We start from the raw sequence: 14670 nt of genomic DNA on the forward strand, positions 1-14670 counted from the left end.
GTCATTTCCTTGTCGGTGTTTAGCAAGTGACTTTTGTATTGGCTTGGAGATGGTTTGTGATTTGATTACATGTTGTCTCGATTTGGAGATGTGCTCAAATGTGATTAATCCACTAACGCTGTTAAATCATTGGTTTAGGGATTTGATTTAAATTATGATCCTGACAAGGATAATTATATCATTGTCCCACCGTTCTTACAGAAGTAAGCAGTACTTTAGGCTTAGGCAGTATGCTTACTGTGTTTTAATTTTATTTATTTTCTCTTTAATATATATCAGCAAAATAGAGTATTTTTGCTACATTTTGTTACCAGTGTGGTTTTAAAGGCAGGAAGCAAATCGGTAGCTGACCTGAAGACTGATTGGCCTGGCCCTGAAGCTGAAGCATGCCTTGCTCGCAGGAGGTGTTTTGCTTGGAGTGAACTTAGAATTAAATCATCCTGCCTTGAATTTTCTAAGTAGTTCTTGGTGTTGGTCTCATCTACCAAAGCTCCTTAGCACCCAATGTTTTTTAGAAAAAGTTACTTTTTAAAAAAACAACCCAAACTACTTCCTTTATGTTCTCACCGGCTGCGGCCTTCCACATCCTCTCCACCAGCACAGCCTCTGTGCTACTGGCTGGCCTGGCTCTCCCAGGCCAAAGTCCGGTCCTCTGCCTGCTTTGAGAAAGCCCTGCTGTCTGTGCCTCCAGGGGAGCTGGCTGCGGTTCATGCTCACGAAGGAATTGCCATCATTATGCTGATATTTACACAACATTGGTTTCGCAGTAACGGGTGCTAATGCTGAGTATTGTGTGCATCGCCCTGATAATGACATCAGAACAAAACACTCTGCAAATACGTTGGTCTGGCCAGGGAGAGCGGGAATTAATTCCGCATATTATTAAAATTAAGCCTCGCAATGCCGGGTCTGTGAGTAGCTGAGCTGGCCAGATTTATGCATCTGTCTTAAAATAGTGGAAGGAGTGTTAAGACTAACGTTACAAAGTGAAAATGAGATGCATATTTTTGTTCATCAGATGAGAATGTTTCATACCTCTTCAGACTTATTCCACTCGTTAACCATGAACTCAGCACTGGTTTGGTGTCCATGTGCTTCCTCTTTCTGCATTTGGGGGCTGGCATAGGGAATCCTTTGCCCTGTGTCTGCTTCATGAGTAGATATAATGTTTCTAATTGCTCTTCTGAAATGAGATTTTCTGTTTGAATGAACAGCTACATTTATTAGAATGTTTTCAAGTCTCTAAATGAGATGGTTAGGTTTAACCAATGCTGTCCAGTGACAACAAGTGCTCAAGTGAGATAAGTGACAGAAAAAGGGTATTCATAGTCGTAAGGTGAACCTGAGAGCCTGAGCTCTTGGCAGGATTAATTTTCTATTTTTAATGACCAGCTTCATGGAACAGTGGAATTATGACATTTTACAATGAAAAAATAATATTATCCAAAGGAACTTTTCATTTTTCTTTGCCATCAAAATTCAACTTGGTATTGTTTAGTCGTGCAGCATGGTTGATTATTCAGCTCTTTTGGTAAAGCAATTTGTAGCAGAGCAAGAAAGAAAATGAAGAAGCTGCATTTGTGAGCACTGAGATGAATGCACAGGCAGAGAGGCATATGCAGCAGAATATGTGTACATTTGGGCTCGGCTCCTCAGAGAAAACATTGTACATCAGGAAAATAGTGACTTGGGGGAGCGAATCATCAGCTACTTCAGGGCAAGTCTGTAACAGGTTGAACTTATGCATCCTCTGCTCAGCATCATATAGTATAGAATCCTAAACTAAACTGCTGAATTCTGAATTTTATCTCATAATTACATCTTTTAATGTAATTAAAAGTTATTACATACTTTACTCCATAATCTTCAGTGAACTGAGCTCACTGGCAGTGGTAAAAAGGTTATAATGGAACTTTTTGCATGATAATTCCACAAGTACAGGGAAGGTTACAGCTCTGCAGTGCTGGCTGCTATGCAAGCACAAAAAGTTTGCAGTAACTTGTGTTTGTTTGATGAAAATTAGTCTTCTCTGGGAACTAATGCATTTGTAAGATCACAAGAACAACTCTGCTATTCCTAGAAATGCAGAACTTGAGGATCCCCTGAGCTACTGAATACTGTCCAGGTCAGGTCACAGTTCTCTCATCAGCTGATCTGTTTGCTTTTGCAGCTCCTGTTGAAAGGCTCTCAAGGCCTTTATTGTACATTAAGGGAAAGTTTTACTACTCATCTCAACAAGCTTATTTGACAATAACTTAGAGTTAATAGTATTTAATTCTATCTGACAAATAATGAAGAGTCTGATTTCTGTGTCTATTGTTCACTTCCATACTGATACAAATCCACTCATACTAAGATAATGTATTTATTGCAATACAAACGGGCAGAATCAGCACAAACATACAAGCCAGCAGTCACAAAGCAATAGTAATGGCAAGCACAGGCCAGTAGCTGAGAGTAACTGTGTCCCCCCCCGCCATCAGATGGAGAATTCACCAGCTGCCTTCAATCAGTGGCTTTTTATGGTATCTTCCTGGGAGAAAGAGGCTTTGACATCATCTTTGAAAGCATTTGAGGATTCATGCAAATCTCTGACAACGAGCCTAAAATGACAAGAATTTATATTTGAAAACTAGGCTGACTGTGTTTCATCAATATTCTGATGTTTAACCAGCTTTCGTTTCTGTGTCTTTCCCTCCCTCTCCCCTTCCCTTTTTCTGTACAACAGGGATTTGGGAAACAAGTGGATGTGTCATATATTGCCAAACATTACAACATGAGCAAAAGCAAAGTTGACAACCAGTTCTACAGTGTGGAAGTAGGTGACTCGACCTTCACAGTTCTCAAACGCTACCAGAACTTGAAACCTATTGGCTCTGGGGCTCAGGGAATAGTTTGGTAAGTATCAGCAGTTTCTCTTATGCTTTTAAATAGGATTTGCCTCTTGCATCTCTTCACAGTTTGCTAACCACAGACATTGTCTAAAATTGCACAAATAAGAGTCAGGCAACAGACATCCTGAGGCAAAAGGAGCCTAATAAATTCTGCTGCTGGTGCGAGTGTTAGCACGGGGTTTTTCTCCACATAGCAAAATGTAACTAGCAAGAAAGCAGGAGAAAGATCTTACTATAACTGACAACTGTGGTACTATTTCCAGAGGCAGTGCAAATTATATCCTGAGTAAACCCTGTAATTTTAGTCTTTGTACAGTAAAATCACTGAGAGCTATATAGAAAGTGGTCACATCCACCGGCATTCGAAAGCATTGGGAACAGAAGCTTTTTGTATCAAGGTAACTGCCAAATGTTTCTTTTGTTTTTGAAAGAGGTGTTGCAATGATGTGAAAAATTGAAACAAAAGACATTTTTTTTTTTAGCTCTTCTCAATAATACAAAAGGTTTATGGAATTTGAAATAATGGTCAAAGGTTACAACATTTTCTTTGGCTTTTGGCTGCATTTTTAGAAATGGCTCCTTAATTTCAATTGAAGTGGCACGTGATTAAATGTCTCTGAGGGCATTTGTTGCCTGCTTAATTGTGGGACATTTATATCTCTATAAATAGATCTTTGGTGAGGCCTAATTTCATCTGTTGTTTTTATCACTGCTATTTTCTGACTTTGATGTAGTGTGTGTTACCTTGTAGTTAGAGGCAATGGGAAAGCAATGGGTTCTTGTAACTTAGGGAAGCAGACTTCCGTGGATCATTGACGTGGGCACTATAATTGGCCCTGTGACAACGATTAGCAACACATCCTTAGTCCTCCGTCTGTCACATCCAACCTTTAGTATACTTAGAGAACACGAGTCAAAAGATTGATCTAAAGTATCAAGTACTTTATTTCATATCTTAAGCAGAAGAGGGCTAAAGGTTACTTTCAAATTGGTTCTAAAAAAGAAATATGATTTTGTGTTAAGTACTAACAATGTTCAGTCTGTGCCAGTCGTCCACTTAAATAAGTATCATATATTTTCTCTTCATACTGACTATAGTCTATTATAGAATAAAATCAGATCTTGTTGAGTCTGTCTGCAACTGAATTGCTGTAATGATCAAATGTGAGCAACAGCAACAACAAAAAATAGAAGTTAAGCAAAATAAAATTAATATAATGGGAATTTGTATTTCATACAAAGAGTTGATGGGGAAAAGTTAGGAATGTCCTAGGACAGAAGATCAAGTGAGAAAACAACAAGAAGTTTAAGTGAAAACAAAACGTGAAACAAAAATTATGGTTTATTGGTCCAAGTGTTACAGTTAGAAAAAGTACACGAGCTTTTGACCATGAGTTGATCTTTAGGTCTGCAATAGAAACAGAAAACGTCAAAGGTAAAAATAAGTTGTGTGCACTTTTCTGGGTTTAATTAGATATGTAGCAGCTAAACCACATGGAGAACAGGGACTTGATACCCCTCTGCAATGTTAGAAGGGAGGAGAGGTGACAACTGCCTAATTTTGTAAGAGGGCAAGAGCCAGGTCACTCCTTGCCTGTGGATATGATATGAACAGCTTAGAGGAGGGTGGATGGAGAGGAGTTCTCGTGTTCCATAAAATCACCAGAAATATGCTGATGTTGGAGTGGGTAGTTTTTATGTTTCATGTGAGTGCTTTTTGCCTGGAAGCAAGGCAGTTGGTCTTGAGGTTTTTTGCTGTAGCTTGCAGTTAACAGTTTTGGTACTATCTGTGATAATATCATGCTGCCTGTGATGTCTAGAAAAAATACTTTGTATAGGAATGTTCTAAAAAGCAATTTGAAGGGGATTATGGGAGCTCTGGAATTTATGGTGGAAGCAGGGAGAAAGTCTTGTTTCCCAAGGTAGGCAGCAAAGGTGTAACCTATATACTTAGGGATGCAAGTAATTAAGACTGTAGAAGTAGTTTGCAAAGAAACTGGGCCTGTTTGGGACTGCGTTGGTGACTATAGCTGTGTCCATTATTGCAAGACCATGTTAGCTATTGAAGACTGAGTTGTCTGGGCGAGATGAGCTTGGTGATGTCTTTCAGCTTTCAGAAGCTCTTTTGTATGACTGTTATGCTTAATATCCATTTTTGTGTGGCACAGTTGAAGCCTGGTCTGAGTGTAAGGCTCCAAAGGGATACTGCAATGGGAGTAGTGGTAAAACCTGAAGAAAAATGGAGTTGCCACTTCATACTCAACTCTCAGCCCTCAATAATCAAGGACAGAATGTTGTGCATGTGCTGTGGGGAAGTGAAAAAGGACAAAAAAAGGTGGACATCTGAGTGTTTTCAAGTTAACACTCTACCTTATTTCTATTGCTTATTTCTATTCTGGAGCTGGAAATCAATAAAGCTGGGACCACGCCCTGACAATAACATTTTGGTTTCTTTGTGCCAGAGGTGAAATAGATAGATGTCAGTGTGTCTGCTTGTGTAAACCAGCCTAGTTGCACTGAAATCCAAGGGTGTTCCTATCATGGCACAGAGCAGGAATTTTGGTAGAAGAAAAAAAAAAAAAGAACAAGTTATTCAGAAAAAAAATGACGTGAAGAGTGCATCCAGTTACAGGTACAGTTTCCTTGGCCCTGAAGGGAGTGGCAGTGTTAATTTGGTTGGCTGTGGGCTTTTTCCTGAGTTAGTGCTGAGCACATCTTGAGTTGGGTTAGCTGCGTTTCGTTTCCGCAGTCACGTCTTGCTGACTCCTTGCACTTCAAATTGTTGATGGCTGCTGTGGATTTATCCTGTTCTGTTAAAGATTCTCCAATTTGTATCCATTAGTTCAGATTGTTTTAAGTTTCTCATGCTGTAGTATGCTTTGCTGATGTGCTTTGACACTCTGCTCCTGAGGAGGTTTTTGAAGACAACCTTTCAAGAGTTGTACAAGTGTTCTGTATGAGAGGAATATAGAAAACACCTTGTCAGTTTGCACTGTGAACTATTGCTGCACTGCTAGTGAAATGAACGTAGCAATTTAAAAACATTTTCTGCTTTTTGTCTCATACAGTGGCAACACTCGATGAGATTTTTTTTTTTTCTCCCAAGAGTACATGGTTTGAACTAGTGCCAGTTTATTTTTTTCCCACTTTAGGAATTTCTTAAATTTTGAAATACCATAACGAAACTGACAGCAAGTTTCAGGCTTCACTCATTCATTTTAACATTGCAGTGTTATTCTCCAATGACAATTTGCATTTACATTGTAGCATTCTCTGAATTTTCTACCTTGTCGTTGCCATGAAATGCCAAAAAATAAATTACATGTATTTGGTTAGTCATTGATCACCATCTGACTTACACCTGGAACAGCACATTCCGTTTTTTCATTCTGCAAAATCTATGACTTCGTTCTTCAGAAAAATAGCAAGTGTTGAAATTGTCTTGGGAATCTGAATTACTGGCACATGAATTGTAAGGTGCTGAGTGACTCCCAGTAGAAACAGCAAAGGTGTAGTATCTCTGTGGGTTTGGGCTCTGGAATACTAGGAGTGAATACATTTATCTAAATTGGGCAGACTTGTCTGTGAAGGTAATGTTATTACAATTGGCGTAGTAGCACATATTCAGAGGTCAGTTTGCTTGCATAGGAGTGAGAGGAGGGAACGTCTTGTGATGCTCTTGCTAATGACTGAACAAATAACTCAGCCTGGCCTGCCTAAGGATTATAGATAGCTGCCATATGTCCAACTGTACATTACACGTCTGAAAAATCAGCTACATTAATTTGTCTTTAAGAATAAGCAGTTTATATTTCATATTTGCTTTGATTCTTAAAACTACTTCTGTCTACTAATTTCTTTAAGTAAGAAAGAAGAAAACAAAAATATATCTAGTGCATGAGGGAACCTGAGACAGGATGAAGAGCTGTTTCTAAATGACAGAGATACCTGAGATGTCATGTTTGAACAAGAGTTACTGTTTGTATTTTCTTTTTTTTTTTTTTTCCTTGAAAGCATAAAGGAATGAAAGGATATGGACTTACCTGTAATTACTTAACAAAAAATATTCCTCAAATATTTTTGTCATGTCCTTTTGCTGCCTAACTGCAAAGACTCCTGGCAGGGAGATAGTCGCCGTGTATTTCGTGTTTCTCATGTTTCATTCCCCTTTGCTAGTGCACAGAAATCTAAAACGTAATTTAAATTCTGGGCATTACAAACGATATGTAATAAAAAAGTGTCACCGTGCACTCTGCAAGCATAGAGATCAGAGGCTGTCTCTAAGTACTCAAGACTGCCTATTTCTCTGATCCACCTTTCTTTCCTCTTTTTGCCTTAAATAACCTGTATAGTTTCCATGACTACAAAACTTAAGCAGGCAAAATCCAGTCCAAATTTTCCCTGTGTAGATGTGTGTAAAAACAAAAAATGAAATCAGCTGCTTTAGAAATTGTTTGTGCACAACTTGTTTTTAGGAACCGCTAAACCTGGTGATAAGCTACAGCGCTGCAGAGGCACTTTGTGGCTCCAGTGAGAGAGGTGACACCCAGGATCTTCAGCTGGCTCTGTACAGCTCCTAGGTAGAGAGCAAGTTTGTTCATGGTCAAGGGTGGATATGGTTAAGCATCTGTGATACTTAGTGCCATTAAAGAAGAACATTGGTGTTTATCAGCTGTTAATAAGTTCTGTGGCTATAGAGAAGTCACTGATGTTTCTGTGGCCTTAGGTCTTTCTGTAGTGGTTAATAACTCATTTTTATTTAGATTTTTGGCTATCAGGCGGTAACGTTTCATAACTCCCTTTATGGGTGAAAAGCACCTATCTGCTCTTACCCCACCAAGGGCTTTCTTATGGCCTCTGCCAGGTTTCCTCCTCCTCATATTGCATCTCTTTTGCTCCTGTACTTTGTCACTTCCAACAGTTTTGAGACTCTTCTTTCTTCTCCTGCAGTCTCTGGTTATCTTTGCTTGGAAATCAGATGCAGGTAAATACCAGTTCAGTCAGGAAATCGGGATTGGAATTAACTAGTCAGTGTATCGCAGTCCTTGCTTAACCGAGTTCAGTCTTTTCCCTCTAAGCCATTATCCTGAAATCCTGTCAGCGCTGAAATGAAGATTATTGCATCCTCCGCACTGATTACTGCATGTCTGACAGCAGAGCAGGACAGGAGGTTTCTTCTGCGGAAGGAAAATTGCTGTGACCATATGGAATCATAGCAGTGGGGCTACAGGGCAGAGCATCTAAATAAACGGGCAAATACCAAAACAAGGAAGAAATTGAACTGGAAATAGAAAACTAAAGCTAGTCTGGAATGAAATGCAGACTAGTTCATTCAGCTTTCATTGTCAGCATGAATTGGTGCAATTTTTTCTCTGACATTAGTGGTCTACAGATTTTCACTGTGTTTAACAGAAACCAAAAGGTTATCTGTTGTCCAATGACTTGCTTTCCTTCACCAAACAGGAACAACTGGGACAGGTGAAGAACCAGAATATAACAGATATTCAGCAAAACAGAAAGAAGATACAAAACAAGGGATTGCATAGGAAGCCTAAATGAAGTTTTTGAACAATATAAGACATGTCTTGCACGGCGCTACTGGGAAAACTGACCAGAAAGAGTTGATGATAAAAAAGAGGCAGTTGGGAAAGGCAGCAGAAAGGAGGAGGACTGAGAAGCAGGTGTGAAAGCAGGTGGCCAAGAGGACATCAGTGTAGTTTTTTTGGCTTTGTTTTTTTTTTTTTTTTTTTCTTGCTTTTGTTCTTTTCTCTATTGATGGTAGTAAATTTTTCCATTCAGTCGAAATTCACTGCCCATTTGCAAATCAAAAATGCATTTTGTAGCTCTGGAGTCACTAATTCCCCGTGATCTATGGAAGGGGGTAGACTTTCTAGTGGGGAAAGAAAAAAAAGCCATCTTATTCTAAAACTGTATCAGGAAAATCTTGTAATTTCTGATGCATTCTGGTTCTAACAGGGCAACCCTACAACTTAAGTGACGTATTCATTCTTGTTAAAGTGGTGAGGCATTTTGGCTTGCTGTACAGCAGGTAAAATATTTTATATCCTGATAAAGTGTCATTTTCACCCACTGCTATCTTGTGTCAGAGATGTCCCTCACTGTGAGTTGCCCCAGTTGGACATGAGCATACTGGTTGAGTTAGAGCAGCATGGGCTGGTTGAGTTAGTTACTGAGTAGGGGCAGGGACGGTAACTGTGACCCAAGTGTGAACATTGGCTTTGTTCCCTCCCAGAACACCAACAGATAATGTTTCAGCATCTGTGATTATCTGCCTCTGTTTGGAATAACCTTGCAGAAGTCACAGGGTTTGCCTGGGGAAACTAGAATTTGAGTAGTCTTTTAGGTTTAATCTTTTATAACAACTTTCTTTTTCCTCCTATGCTCATCACATTGTAGATGATCGCTTGCTGACAAAATGGTTTCAGTGCTTGGGTGAATTTTTGGTTTTTAAGCAGTTGAGGAATGCAACAAGAAAAGTTACTGTTTATTTCTCCTTAAACTGACAGCTTTTGTTCTCTTCATCAAACAAGCCACTAAGTTTTTTAAATTACAACTGTAAGGTGGGTATGGAAGATAGTAGCTGTTTTCTGTTTCGGTCTGCAGATCCAGGAATAACAGAATCATCACGTGACTGCCAGTAGGAAAGTACTAGAGACTCAGCTTCTGCTCAGACTTGTCCTTAGTGTCCATAATTCCTTAGTCTTGTACATGGCTGTTGAAGGAGGGAACTGGAACTCTTCTGGCTTTGCTGCTTTGACACTTAACAAACCTTGAAAGGTGTCCCAAGTTTATGTACCCTGCTGAGAGTTCAGAACATCAAATCTGGAAATTGCTCGCCAGATTTCTTATCTTATACCCCTTTGCTAAATGCCGGGCAGACGGAATATCAGACTTGATTGGATTTAACTACAAATTGGATAGCAACTTCTTTTGCCCTTGTATTTTCTGTCATGGAACACTGATAAGCATCCCTAGCTCTGATCCATTTTTCAGATCTTTACTTTCAGGTCTGGCTTCAGTAAATTCGCAAGCTTGCAGCATGGTTTGGAAACCAAGAGATTGTTATCTCTTAAGTATCACTTGCGTGAAGGAAAGCATTTTGGTCTAGAGGACTTAAAAAACAGAATGAAAAAATGCTGGCTTGTATCACTGACCAGGCTGAATTTCCTAGCCTGGCAGTTGCCAGCATGCAGAATGCATACTGAATTAGCGGCATGATAAATGCAGAATCGGAAAGCACCACTTCTCTTCTGACAGTTCTGACAGAAAATGATGCTACAACTGAGTCACTTACAGAGCTAAGTATAAAATAAATGAGTGGAATATATAGAAATGAGAAGTATGTAAGCGTTCTCCTTAATATTCTAATCACCAGGAAAACTAAAATGGTACCTGTTCTACATCCTGGCACACCTCGCAGGAACAGGACAGCTGTCACCATGTTGCCTTTCATGCTTTGTCCTGATGCAGCTCTTGTGAGTGAGCATGGCTCTGAGAAAGGAGTTCATCCTGCACCCATCTACAAAACTGAGCAGTGGATTCCAAAGCGATGCCTTTTTTAGGGCATCACCAGCTCACATAACTAGAAAGATGACTAAATTGAAGTTCAAGCGGCAGATGAGAGAGCCGCAGAGCTATTTTTGTACAACCAAAAGAGCATAAGCTTGTGCATCTGAGTTGTCAGCTCAATCAATGTGATTGTGGTCTCTGCATGGTGTGGAACTTCTGTTTATGTGCTTATGGTTTGTGATGGTGATAGAGAGGATAGTCACCTTTAAGAGCCACTAGAGCTTTTAAGGAAAGAACACTATGTCAACATTAACAAATTTGGTATTTTCACAAGTGTAGTTGTTCTTTTTTTTTTTTTTTAAAAAAAAAAAAAAAAAAGTCATTTTGCAGGCTCAGCATAGTAACAGGACAATTTGTCATGAAGTAGACGAGGACAAATTTTATTCCAGAGCTTTCTTTTCCTTAGTATACTCCAGCCTCCATTTTTCCCAGTGGTTCTAGAAGTGTATAGCTTGTTTTGCCGCACAGTGAATTATGTTGTGGTTTTACAGTCTTATGCAGTAGGGTAAGTGGAGAATTTACAGTATAACACTGTTGGAGTATGTCGAGTGGAGTTAAGTAGTAAATATGTTGGCTAAAAATAAGCGTTGTATCCATGCAGCTTGCATTGTTTTCTCTGTGGTGGCTCAGCCATCTTAATTCAGACTACAAATCTGAAAATTGAGCGGGTAATGGCTGTCTCAATCTGTCTGAACTGTGAAATAGGTTTCACAGTGAAGTTTTTGAATCTTCTTACCTTTAGAAATATAAATTCGCTGCACTTCCCTTTTTTTCTGCTAGAAAGGGCTGCCTGGCTTTGACATTTCAAGCAATGGGGCTGAGTGCGGTACTTAGAATGAATAATAGGTGTTCGAATTGCACTGTGGATCTCGTGAATACGAAAGCAATACTTTATAATCCTTTAAGGGTGAAAGTAAAGGGACTGCATGAGGTGTGGGCTTGGACTTCTTGGTGTTTGCTTTCTTAAGAAAATGCATGCGTGCATTTGGATCTCTGAACAAAATCTTTAGGGTGATAGTTACCCAGATACACACCAGCACAGATCCAGCGGGGGAGATGCTGATTTTCAAGTAGTTTCTTCTAGCTATGCCTGAGTCTTGTTTCAATAAGCACAGTTATGACTGATCAAGTGAGCAGTTTTTCTGTTTTTTAGTATTTTCCCTATATTTTTGCACATAAATGTGCATAGACCTCTTTAAATCACCTTTTCTTGTTTAATGTGCAGATAACCAGAGAGCTTTAATCTCACAACTGAAAAAAAACATAAGTCAGCTAAAACATACTTGAATTTAACCAGGGCCTTTGGAGTGCTCTATTTTGCAAAGTAGAAGACAGCATAAGTCTGCCATAGTGAAGCAAGGAAATATGTATTAAAATGCTGCAGTAATAATTTCAGTGATACCATAACATAATGAGACATTAGACCAAGATACTCTGTAGATAAAATGTGCCAAGTATGCTCTTCTCTGTTCTGAAATACTTAATATCTAAATGTAAAATCCATCATGCGAAGCGGATGATGAACTTCCCCATTCTCAGAGGACTTCAGTTTGGTACCAGGGCTGTAAGTCTTTGAGGCACAGTTTGAAAGCACACTTTTTCAGGGTAGTGCATAAAATGCAGGCTTGGGCAAGCTGAAGAACAAGACCTGTCTTTTCCTTTTTGACTAGATTTTGTGTGCAGTAGGTTTAATAATTACATGGATGCACGTGGAAACTGAATTTTTGGGTCAGTTCTCTAACAGGTTCCTTTACATTTTGAACCTTTGTTTTTGAAATTGTCTATTTTCAGTGGTGCATCTTTGTTTCACAGCCTGTCCTGGGGGGCTGGCGGCTGGGAGCTTTCTCCTCTCTTTTGGGCTTCTAGTCCATCATCTCTTGAGTAAGGCCAGTAGTGGCTCGGGAAAACATAAGGAGCTTGAAAGGGATGCGACGACCCCATCCAAAGAGTCTAGAAGCTATCAAAAATTGCTATTTTGTTACCCATCTCTAAGAGTCTGTTTTAAAAATAATGTTTTATCTGACTTTGTCAGTTATGCTGTAGATTATAAAGGTTAGTGTAAATTTCCATTATTGATTAAAATAAATAATTTATTAAAAGAGATATCGATTAAAAGATCCTTCCCATACTATATTGTGTCTATTGAAATAGCATCTTGGACATCAAACTAGAATGCTTCCCTTGGCTTGCTAACTTATGTGGAAAAATGATTGCCTGGTCCTTCAAGTGTGTGATAACAGAGCATTGATAATGGATTCTTACAGTTGGAACTCGTGTGCAGCATTAGTGGTAAATGGTTATCTGTTTGTGTAAATCTGTTGGACTAAAAAGAATTGCATTTAGTTGTTTTTTTTTTTTTGCTGGAGTCAGCAAAAAGTTGTTAAATAGCTATAATTACATATAAGCCTTGGCGGTCATGAATTTATTTTCACATCTGGCTAAAATTTTTCTCTGCTAAATTGTTTTTTGTTTTTTTTTTTTCCAAATTATTTACAGTTTTTAAAAAGGCAGTTTTAACACTAACATTTGCCTTACAAAACTAGTCATAAACAGAATTTACAATGGAAGAGTTTATTTACTGCGTTTTCCATCTGTGCAGCTGCCAGAGATTTGATAGTAAGCTTGGAGGATTCTTTTTCTGAGCTTATATTGAAGTAGAACTAAAATTTAATTACAAGACTGGGAGCTGAATTATAGTCTTCATTACAAAAATAGGCAACTATATAAATTTGAAAATAATTTCATAGTTGAGCAAAGTTCCAATGCAGGTTCCAGAGAAAAGAGCACAGGGTTTACATGCAAGTCCGCACCCTTACTGGAGATCTTGAAATTGCCTTTCATGCTCAACCTTTTCACATCAGTTCTCAGACACTCATTACTCTCTCTTACTCCTGTTCCCTTGAGTCACCTGTTCATACAGCCACTCCTCTGCCAGTGATGGAAGTTTGTCTTTAGAAGGATGATATATATCATCAGTGCTAATCTTGGTGTTCTGAGGAAAGGATTTTGTGTAGCGGGGACCTATGTGTGGTATCTGTAATTTCATTGTCGTAAAATGCATAGTTGGCTGTCTGGAAACAAAAGATTCTCTCCAGTGAATAGCAAAAAGCATCAGTACTATTAATTTACTTGGTGCAATGAATTCACTTATTGATGTCTTGGAGTTGTTGGACACCTTCCATTTATTTGATAGAAGACGAGAATAAAACTACAAGTAAGATGCTTGTATCTCAAAGCAAATAGTGCTGTACAAAGGAATATCTTAGTTGTTTTCTTTTTCTTCATAGATGAGGAAGCAGCCATTACAATATGTAGAGGACTGGAAATGGATCATAACACCTAGGGCTTAAGAAAGCTTTGTTTTTTGATTTTAGATTGGTGCTTTTGTATCTCGTGCCTTGACAGAGAAAATTCAGAAAAATGATCAGAGAACAGAAACTGGGGAAAATGGTTGCCCAGACAAACTTTTTGGTGTTACTGTTTGGTAACTCCTATGATGATATGACATAACTAATGAAATTAAAATACATGAATAGAAAATGTGATGAAAGTGATTTAAAGCATTCGTATATAACTCAACTGAGTCTTATGTGGACTATTCTTTTTAAAAGCTGTTGAGTGATGAGGTAATATGGATTAGCTGAGACATTTGTCTGCTAAAGCATATTCAAAGTGTGTGTCCATCAACAATAGAGACACAGCATTTAACTATAGGAAGATCATGTTTTTAAACTCCTTTGGCTTTCTATTTATTTTTACAGTTCTCTGTAAATTTGGGGTTTGATCTGAAATAGTTTCACCATGAAAATACTAAAATGGAATTCCCCGAAAATTTTAGAATATCTCAAAGGACGTTCATGAGTTGTTGTTTTTTCCTTGTCTGCAGAAATTCTTGGGTAAATCCCACTATCCTAGCCCAAATGTCAGTAGTTTACTAAAGCGTTCTTCAAAGTATTCCTCGCCACCTCTAGTAATCAGCTGCTTTTTTTTTTTTTTTTTTTTTTTGAGGGACTTATTTGGTGTGTTCCTGATGTAGGAGTAGTGTAACTGGAAACCACACAGGTGGAGGAGGAGACATTTCAAGACAGACATTGCCAACGCTTTTTAGAGAGCTTGTAAATTTTTGTTGGCTTTGTAACTAAGCTTTTGATGTATGCTCTCTGCTTTGTACGCGGTTAATAAGATG

At 38.6% G+C, this 14670-nt stretch overlaps 1 protein-coding gene across 9 annotated transcripts in view; it reads left to right on the plus strand.

Annotated features, from left to right (window-relative positions):
• Window positions 1-14670, plus strand: part of MAPK10 (mitogen-activated protein kinase 10) — a 121045-nt gene that overhangs the window by 66101 nt on the left and 40274 nt on the right. For 7 of the 9 annotated variants that reach the window (XM_035325135.1, XM_035325133.1, XM_035325132.1 and 4 more), the window contains one exon: window positions 2729-2898. In XM_035325135.1, coding sequence (XP_035181026.1) covers window positions 2729-2898 — 170 coding nt within the window. Of the gene's footprint in view, window positions 1-2726; window positions 2899-14670 lie in introns of all 9 variants that reach the window. The other 2 variants (XM_035325136.1, XM_035325137.1) reach the window with 1 other exon arrangement.

The sequence above is a fragment of the Oxyura jamaicensis genome, chromosome 4 (genome assembly GCF_011077185.1).
Source record: "Oxyura jamaicensis isolate SHBP4307 breed ruddy duck chromosome 4, BPBGC_Ojam_1.0, whole genome shotgun sequence".
NCBI lineage: Eukaryota > Metazoa > Chordata > Aves > Anseriformes > Anatidae > Oxyura > Oxyura jamaicensis.